The 9,741-nt window shown below is 45.1% G+C and overlaps 1 protein-coding gene across 1 annotated transcript; it reads left to right on the forward strand.

Moving 5' to 3' along the window:
• Window positions 1-1,672: 1,672 nt before the first annotated feature.
• On the forward strand, window positions 1,673-7,686 carry LOC306919188 (rho GTPase-activating protein 7-like; the record flags this gene model as incomplete). Its single annotated transcript, XM_079532012.1, has 4 exons — window positions 1,673-1,900; window positions 3,851-4,068; window positions 4,872-5,045; window positions 5,663-7,686. Coding segments are annotated over 4 exons (720 nt in total), but the record flags the coding sequence as incomplete, so codon positions are not given.
• Between the last annotated feature and the right edge of the window lie 2,055 nt (window positions 7,687-9,741).

Below are 9,741 nucleotides of genomic sequence, written 5' to 3' on the forward strand. Positions count from 1 at the left end.
AAAATAGCAGATCTACAAGCTCGTAGCGCGGCACTCTGTGCCGCGCTACGAGCTTGTAGATCTGCTATTCTTCAATAGCTAAAGTATAACATAATGCTTTAAAACACCAAAAGGGGTTCCCGTTCTGAACGGGTTTAAAGAGAGCAAAGGGAAATGAAAATAGACCTTTTTAGTTTACAATTCAAATATCAGCACCATGCATTTGGCTCTGAATTAGTTCTGTATAAGCAAACAGCACAAGCTTGTCAAACTGTTTTTGTAATGTAGCAGTACCACAAGCAGGATCAAGCAGAATGAAATTACATTAGCTGATAACTATGTTCTCGTAATTTGATTTCTATTTACCCGATGATGGGCGAAAATGGGAAGGCGAGCTTTTATTTTCCTTCTGGTGGGAATCACGCGCGCTGATAGCCTGTCTCTGTTACGGCCTGCTATCGCACAATAATGCTACGCAAACTCAATTAACCCATTTTGGGCGGGAACCCCTGTTGGTGTTAGCATTATGTTATGCTTTAGCTATTGAAAAATAGCAGATCTACAAGCTCATAGCGCGCCACGAGTGGCGCGCTACGAGCTTGTAGGTCTGCTATTTTTGAAAAATCGAAGAACGACTGACATAGAAACATAGCTTTTTCAGAAAACTGTCAGGATGTAGAAGACATTTTTAGAATCTGATCTCAGGTCAAAATGGGTTAATGCTGACAGAGCGATACAGAGAGAGAGAGAGAGAGAGAGAGAGAGAGAGAGAGAGAGAGAGAGAGACATCAAGAAGGGGAGAGAGAGAGAGAAAGCATATAGGGTTAATGATAACAAAAGGCCAGGAAGAAAACAGGATGTGTTTGTGCTTCCCTTTTCGGCAGCCCATTATGCCGTCTTGAGTTTTTAAATAAAATTTATGTTCCATTTTCCCGTCAGGCTTAATACCTTATTAATCTAATCAGGATGAAGGTGCCTCTGAATAGGAACAGAGCCATTGGATATCATCACATCATCATAATCATCATCATCATGTTGCAGCTGGGATCCTTTTGGCTTTGAGCTGTTTTCCACGCATCTTTTGAGCGGTGCCTATAGCCGCTCCAATACACAGATATGTGTGTGTGTGTGTGTGTGTGTGTGTCCGACGCGTTGTGGGCTTGTAGATCGTCTATTTTCAGCAAGTGAGAAAAAAAACATTATTACGACGGCATCAAGGCACCGCCAAAATACATTTTGTTCGACTAAATCAACCGCAGATTTAGTCGACTAAAATCGCATGATATTTAGTCAACAAAAACTAGACTAAACAATAAAACATTCCAAAAATGTGACTAAAACTAAATGAAAACTGTTCAAGAAGACCATGACTAAAACTAAAATCTAAATTTAGCTGCCAAAAAACAACACTGCATGGTATGAAACCATTCTGGGCGGGAACCCCTTTTGGTGTTGCATTATGTTATGCTTTAGCTATTGAAAAATAGCAGATCTACAAGCTCGTAGCGCGCCACCGAGTGGCGCGCTACGAGCTTGTAGGTCTGCTATTTTTGAAAAATCGAAGAACGACTGACATAGAAACATAGCTTTTTCAGAAAACTGTCAGGATGTAGAAGACATTTTTAGAATCTGATCTCAGGTCAAAATGGGCTTAAAAAACACTGCTTTATCCTCTCCTCCCCTCCCGTTGCAGATCCCAGAGGAGATGAGCCGCTGCAGGAACTCGTACGTGGAGCAGGCGCTGCTCCCGCTGCGTCTGGAGGAGCTGGGCGGCGGCGGCAGCGAGGGGGCGGGGGGGCCGGCGGGCTACCGCCGGTACCTGCGCGACAGCCTGGACGCGCTGCTCAAGGAGTCCAAGGACAAGTTCAAGGGCTACGACAGCTGCTCCACCCCCGAGCACGCAGAGCTGGCCTATAGGAAGGTGAGATATCTCGGCGTGCACGCACACATAGACACACACAGACACGCGCACGGTTCTCTCGTTATCCTCTTCTCAATGTGTTTCCTATCAGCAGACTCGGGAGATAGATTGACGACGATGACCAATAATATAACCAATTAACTGCTCGTGACGGAACGTTCCGCCGATTAGAATCCAACTATCAACTGCTTATGACGGAACGTTACCGCCAGATAAGCTTTATTATTGATATCAAACCGGATCGCTGATTTATTTTTTATTTTTTTTGGCTTGGCTTTTCCTTCTTTAGTGATCCTAGACAGTGCCGTTCACTTCTTGTATACAGGCTGACTAAAAAGCTGAATAACTCTAAATCTACGGAGCTCTCCATGGTTTGGATAAAACGTGCGATGTTCTTTGTCGATTATCCGGTGATCCCGATTGGAACATTGGCGCATTTCTAGAGAAAGGATGGCTTCGTTTTTTAGCTCGCTTAGCATTGACGCTATTTATTTTAGCATCTAAGATGGCCGCCCCACACAGGATGTGAATTTGTCACATTACAACCGGGCTCGGCAGTCTGCGGTTCGGCTCTGCGTCCACCAGGAGTCCCCCTCTCCCCCCAGAACAGAGACAGAACACGCGCTGTGTCGCTGTTTCGACCAGTGTGAGTGAAGCCCTAGATTGCCTAGAAGATCGAAGTCCTCTCTCGTTCATTCTGTCATTAGTCTGTAGAACAGTGTCACCATTTCTCTTTCTATTTCTCTCTCTCTCTCTCTCTCTCTCTCTCTCTCCTCTCTCTCTCTCTCTCTCTCTCTCTCTCTCTCTCTCTCTCCACCTCACACACTCCGTTCCCTTGAATATCTCATGGAAAAAACAGCCGTTGGTTCATTTCCTGTGTAGAAAGGCGTCCGTGTGAAACTGGCCCCTGCGCGGCTCCTCATTCCCAAACCCAGCAAACTGGCCGCTGTCCCAAAATGACATCAGCTTGTCACACGCACGCACAGTCGCACGCGCACGCACGCACACACACACAGAGCACAGCCCCACCCTCCTTGGTCCCAGGCCCCCACTGACTTCCTGTGTCCAGCGTGAAGGGGCCCCTTGCAAGGATCCATGTCAAGTGTCCTTCATTTTGAGTCGCACAACAAGGCCGGGCCGTCAGTCAGTCAGTGGAGTCTTTATCGTCTGCACGCTGAAAAATACACCTATTAGAAAACCTCCAGCTCTGCACTCGTAAGTATACCAGGAAGTCCTGACGCCGTGTGTGACCAGCTATTTCCGCTACTTTTCCTCAATACAACCAAATAGGGGAACACAGAGGCGTATTATTCTCCATTGGGCCGCCCGAGCCGTACGGCCCGTGCGGCTATTTAGAGATGGCCCGGTCTAACTTCTGAAAAACGGCGGCGAAAAAAAAGAAGAAAATCAACCAGTGTAGCCTACATTGGCAGCCCTTCCTTCAACCCCCTGTGCATGCAAATTGCTTTTGGTAGCGAACCACAGCAAGCCGCCTTGGTTTTAAAATGGTCCTCCATTAGCAAGTCGGCAAAGCCATTCTCACCTATCGAGCCGGAGTTGCCCGGACTCTCTTTAAGAACCGCCGCTCTACTCTACTAACCTCAACAGTGAACAGTGGTAGATCCCATTGACACCTGGAACACATCTGTGTCGCCTTCTTAGCTTTTAACCACTTTTAACCATTATTTTCAACTTTAGCTGTTGGAAAAATAGCAGATACGCTATTGTAAAACAATCGTGAAAATGTGCCGCAAATCGTTGAATCGTCTTTCACCGCAAACGTTTTTAACAACATATTTTCAGATGGGGGGGGGGGGGGTCGGTGGTCAATTACATATAATTTGTGGGGTCCTTGACATGAAATAGTTTGAGAACCACTGAGTCATAGAAACAAAGTTTTTTTTTCTCCAGAAAACACCTAACCCCTCCCTCCCCTCCCCCGTCCCCCAGGTGAACGACGGCTCTGGCCTGCGGCTGTGGAAGGTGACCGTGGAGGTCCCCGCGACTCCCGAGGAGGTGCTGACGCGCGTGCTGCGCGAGCAGGCCCACTGGGACGAGGACCTGCTGGAGAGCCGGGTGGCGGAGACGCTGGACGAGAGGACGGAGGTGTACCAGTACGTCCGCAACGCCATGGCCCCGCACCCCGCCAGGGACCACGTGGTGCTCAGGTACGGAAACACGCTTCATGTTGGGGTGGGGAATGAATAACCGTTCAGGTCTGTAACTCTTGAGAGTGTTCAAATGGAACCAAATGGGTCCATTTGGTTATAAGCTTTATATCAAAATCGACGGGCAGAAGAAATCCACAAAAAATGTTAAACTTTATTTTCTTTTCTTATCCTTTTATAAAATAAAAAAAATAAAAAAAAATAAGATGAATTCCCTAAATTAGAAAACAAATGTTTAAGAACTAGTGAAAATAGCCAATCTACAAGCTCACAACGTGTCCCGAAGCGACGCGTTGTGAGCTTGGAGATCTTCACTAGTTTGGGTCACAGGGACACATCAAATTTCTCGAGCTAAAACGTTTGGCAACCACTACTACTCTCTTTCTTTCTTTTTTTCCTGTATTTTGTTTGTTTGTATTTTCTTTTTTCCTCTGTTTGTTTGTTTTCCCCTGTTTGTTTTCTGCCCCCCCCCCCCCCCCTTGTGTGTTAGATGTATTGTATATATTATTATTTCTGTTGGTGTAAATAGGATAGGCAAAATAAGCCATTGGCTTCAGCCTATACCTTTTTGGTCTAAATACTAATTTATAATGAAATGTAATCAATGTATTCAATGTTCAATTCTTTGACCAAAATAAACTAAACTGAACTGAACTGAACACTACATCACCAGTTATATCTCTCTCTCTCTCTCTCTCTCACATCATCTCTCTCACTCTGCCCCGCCACACGCTCTCTCTCTCAACCCAACCTAACGTCTCCTTCTATGTGTGCTTCCTCCCTCCCTCCCTCTCTCCATGCAGGACGTGGCTCACGGACCTGCCGAAGGGCGCGTGTGCGTTGGTGTGCACCTCCGTGGAGCACGCCGGCGCGCCGCTGCTGGGCGTGCGCGCCAACGTCCTCACCTCGCGATACTTCATCGAGCCCTGCGGCAGCAACAAGTCCCGCCTCACGCACATCTCCAGGACCGACCAGAGGTTAGTAGTAGTGGACCATTGAGAGGGTTTTACGTTACTGCAGGTTAGCCCAATCTATGCCAAACCCCTTATTTCTCGTGGTTTATTGCTTAACCCATTTTGACCTGAGATCAGATTCTAAAAATGTCTTCTACGTCCTGACAGTTTTCTGAAAAAGCTATGTTTCTATGTCCGTCGTTCTTCGATTTTTCAAAAATAGCAGACCTACAAGTTCATAGCGCGCCACTCGGTGGCGCGCTATGAGCTTGTAGATCTGCTATTTTTCAATGGCTAAAGCATAACATAATGCTAACACCAAAAGGGGTTCCCGCCCAAAATGGGTTAAACCCTCCTTTGCCAAACCCGAGAAATCTCGGTTTTCTTTAATGTCTCTTAATCCAGAATTAATAGTATTTTATTTACCGTCCGTTAGCGGTTTTTTCCATCCATCGTTAAAAAAAAAAGGAGACTTGGCAATTGAAAGAACGACTAAATTGGCAGGGAAAATAACAAATATGACAAATATAGATAATGCTAATGAATAAATAATGCATGGATGTTATTGTTGACTTAAGATGAAATAATGAATGCTCTCTCTCTCTCTCTCTCTCTCTCTCTCTCTCTCTCTCTCTGTCCAGGGGTCGGTTCCCAGAATGGTACAACAAGCTGTATGGTCACCTGTGTGCTGCAGAGGTGGTGCGGATACGGGACTCTTTCGCAGCGTCAATGGAGAAGTAAAGATGGCACGGCGACCAACAACCGGTTTGATCCCCCTGTTGGCCTGTCGGGGACCCTAACCCTAACCGGTTTGATCCCCCTGTTGGCCTGTCGGGGGACTATACACACTTTGAACCCCGGCTTCGTCATGTGAACGCTGAGCGACGTATCATTATTGTCGTGACAGAGCGATGTCTAAAGAAAAAAAAAAAACTCTCTAAATAACTACAGTAAAAAGGACAAAAACACCCCTGGATCTCGGATGCTCTGATCGTGTCACAAAGACGTGACATTGTCCTCCCCCACCCTCCCCCTCCCCCTCCCCCACAAGTGAAGATTTCCGAAAAACAATCACGAGCGCCAGCACTGGCGCAAAGGTCGTGATGTCACTTTCGTTCAACCAGAGGCTATTGCTTCTGAGAAGCAAGTGGATTGTGTGTGCATGCGTGTATGTGTGTGTGTGTGCGTGTGTGTGTGCGTGTGCGTGCGCGTGCGTGTGTACGTGCATGCGTGTGTGCGTGCGTGCACTCTACAGTATCTATGTGTCTATGTGCACATGTAAGCACATTATGTGTCAAGTAAAAAAATAAGTGGTTGATATATAAGTATGTATGGTATGTATGTATGTATGTATGTATGTATGTATGCGCGCGCGCACTGGCTTCCAGGTGTCCAGCTGCAACAGAGTGTGTACACGTATAGCATTCTGAAGCTATTCACAATAGTGTTCCATGTGCATAATTATGTTTTCGTGTTAAACATAATGTTCTTTTTTTCCCTGTTACAGCGAAACATAGATTGTAGGCAGAGCATTGAAAAGACAGTATGTTATCATCCGGGTGGATGAATCCATTGGTGAATAGTGGAATGAATGAATGAATGTGTGAGTTTTAACCACTTATGCCCTGATTTTTATAATTTAGCTTTTCAACGATAGCCGATCTGATACGAGCTCGCTCGCGCGTAGATTGAGCGTTTTTTTTAAAACTATCCCACTGGGAGGAGACCCCCCCCCCCCCCCCCCCCCCGGGGCAGACCAAGGCGCAGTTCGGAGGAAACACATCGACTCAACTGGCCTTGGAACGTCTCGGGATCCCCCCCAGGAGGAAGTCACTAATGTTGCTCTGGAGGAGAGGGAAGTCTGGAGCTCTCTGGTGGAGCTGTTGCCCCCGCGACCCGACTACGGATAAGCGGTTGAAGATGGATGGACGGATGGATGAAAGAATATAACATGCCCACAATAGGGATGCCAGGTTGGAAGTGGTTAAATCGTAAACGGTTAGGTTGTGAGATGACAGATGGCTAGACAAAACAAAGGGTTTTTTTTGTGTGTGTGTGTGTGTGTGTGTGTGTGTGTGTTCCAGTATCCAGGGACAGGTCGATTGTGGTGGCTGGCTCACCAATAGGAAATCATGTACAGATGGCTTACTTGTACGTACAACAAAACGTCCCAAAAAAAACGGATTTCTTCTTCATTCCCTTATTATTATTAAGAGTATTTTATTTCATGAGAATTCAGTGTTAATCCGGTATTCTGTGTCAGCTTGGTATTGCTGCGTGATGTTGTAAAGCGAGCATGTGTTTTCTTGAAGCTCTTTCTTGTTCTCATTGTTGTGATGTGAGGCATTCTAATTTCCAAGAGAGATAACCCTCGGGTTTAGTCCTCCTGTCACAGCTGTGCAGAAGGAGGTGTACTGATGATGATTGACGCATAAGCATAAACACTAAGAAAACTACAGAGAGGAAGTGTTGCATACCTTACACCAGCGGACGGTTTCCCAAACTGCGGTGCGTGCGCCTCCTGTGGCGCACGAGCCCCTTCTAGGGCAGGGGTTCTCAACCCGTGGGTCGCGACCCCTCGGGGGGTCGCCAAATTATTTTAGGGGGTCCCCAAATTATTTTCCAAAAAAAAAGGAAAAAAAAGATTTTTTTTATTTTTATTTTTCACGATTTTTCAAAAATAGCAGACCTACAAGCTCGTAGCGCGCCACGCGCTATGAGCTTGTAGATCTGCTATTTTTCAATAGCTAAATTATAACATAATGCTTAAAACACCAAAAGGGGTTCCCACCCAAAATGGGTTCCCAAACTCTTTCATGTCGAGGACCCCCCAAATTGACACTAATTATCCCGCGGACCCCCATAAACAAAAGATATGCCAGGGACCCCCATAAGAGAAGGTTTTTACGGCTCTAACAGTGATTCTCAACCAGTTTAATTTCAAGGACCCCCCCACAGTTTGACATGCATTAGTCTACGGACCATTTCTATCTCTGGGACACCAATTTATATTGTAAAATCAATGTTAATTTAACTCTGAGAGTGTACACTCTCTGAGTTACAGACCCATAAGGGTCTATTTGGTTACAAACTATCATTTAGCTGGATGTACCCCCCCTGGAACTCCCTCAAGGACCCCTGGGGGTCCCCCGGGACCCCACTTTGGGTGCACGGCCAAAAGAGTTTGGGAACCGCTTCCTTTTTAAACGATTACACAAGCCAACATTTAATTATGACCAAGCTTTATGATGGACCAAATTTAGGGAGAGAAAACAAAAGCCAAAACAAATGTTTTTAAAGTATAGCAGTCTATCCAAAGCAAACTACTAAGTCAGTCTCAGTGCCGACAAACCTTTTCCTCACATGCGTTGGTTTGTGGGGCCAAACGTATCTCACTCACACACACACACACACACACGCACGCACACACACACACGCGCGCGCACACACACACACACACACACACACACACACACACACACACACACACACACACACACACACACACACACACACAAAAGAAAAAAATAGAATAAATAATGGGAATAAAATTAAAATGCTCTCACACAGTTCCCGTGAGAGCAGACAGAATTTGTTCCGTTCTGACTTGCAAAGCGGAAACCCGCTGAATTAACCCTGTTAAGAAGAGCGAACGTGAGAAGTTAAAAAAAGACAAAAGAACAGAGAACGTCCTTTTATAAAGGTGGGGGATTTTTACAGGTTTTACTGTAAAGACGAGGCAACGAGGGCTGAGAGAATGTTTCTGTGTGGTTTAACAAAAAGAAGGAAATACATAATCTACGTGCAAGCTTCTTTGTCTTTGTACTGTCTTGTTGTCAGTGTTTTAAATGAAGTAAGACTTTTAAGACCTCATAACACAAAGTTGCTCTTAAGTCGTATTACTCACGTTTTCAAAATCCGAGAGCTCACATTTATTGTATGTTGTTCTATAATTAATTCACTAAAAAAAAGCCATTGTTCATATCATAAACGTGTTTGTACATTAACTGTATTCCTGCCAAATGAGAGTAACGCATGACAATGACAGTTAATTTAAAACCCATATATTTATACCTCAGATATGTTTTGTTTTTTGTTTTGTATCATACCATGTTATTTTATTGTAAATGTTAAGCTTTATGTTACAGAAATGAACAAATGTTTTATCTTTTTTATTAATATTATTTCTGTACAGTTTAATCACAGTGCACTATTAAATGTTTTAAAGTAAACATTTGCTGCCTCGGACACTTCATATATTTAATGGGATGTCTTGAGTCCCTGATTCATTCAAAAAAGGCGAAAAGAGCAGTCCGAAAGCTTCCAATGCATAGGGAGCTTGGACGGAGTGTGTGTGTGTGTGTGTGTGTGTGTGTGTGTGTGTGTGTGTGTGTGTGTGTGTGTGTGTGTGTGTGTGTGTGTGTGACCAAAATAAAAATCGGACCCGTCTGAAGTGAGTGGTGCTGTAGTGTACAAGCTCTCCTCTCTGGCGTGTGTGTGTGTGTGTTTGTGTGTGTGTGTGTGTGTGTGTGTGTGTGTGTGTGTGTGTGTGTGTGTGTGTGTGTGTGTGCCACTCAAAAAGCATCGGCTCTCTTCCACCACCTGCACTTGACTTGTTGTGCAAATGTTGTGCAAAAGTACAAACTGCTCGTGTCTATAGGCTGTGGGCATGTAGTACAGGATTACAAAACAATCTCTCTCTCTCTCTCTCTCTCTCTCT

This window comes from Electrona antarctica (genome assembly GCF_951216825.1).
Source record: "Electrona antarctica genome assembly, contig: scaffold_1636, whole genome shotgun sequence".
In the NCBI taxonomy this organism is placed as follows: Eukaryota; Metazoa; Chordata; class Actinopteri; order Myctophiformes; family Myctophidae; genus Electrona; species Electrona antarctica.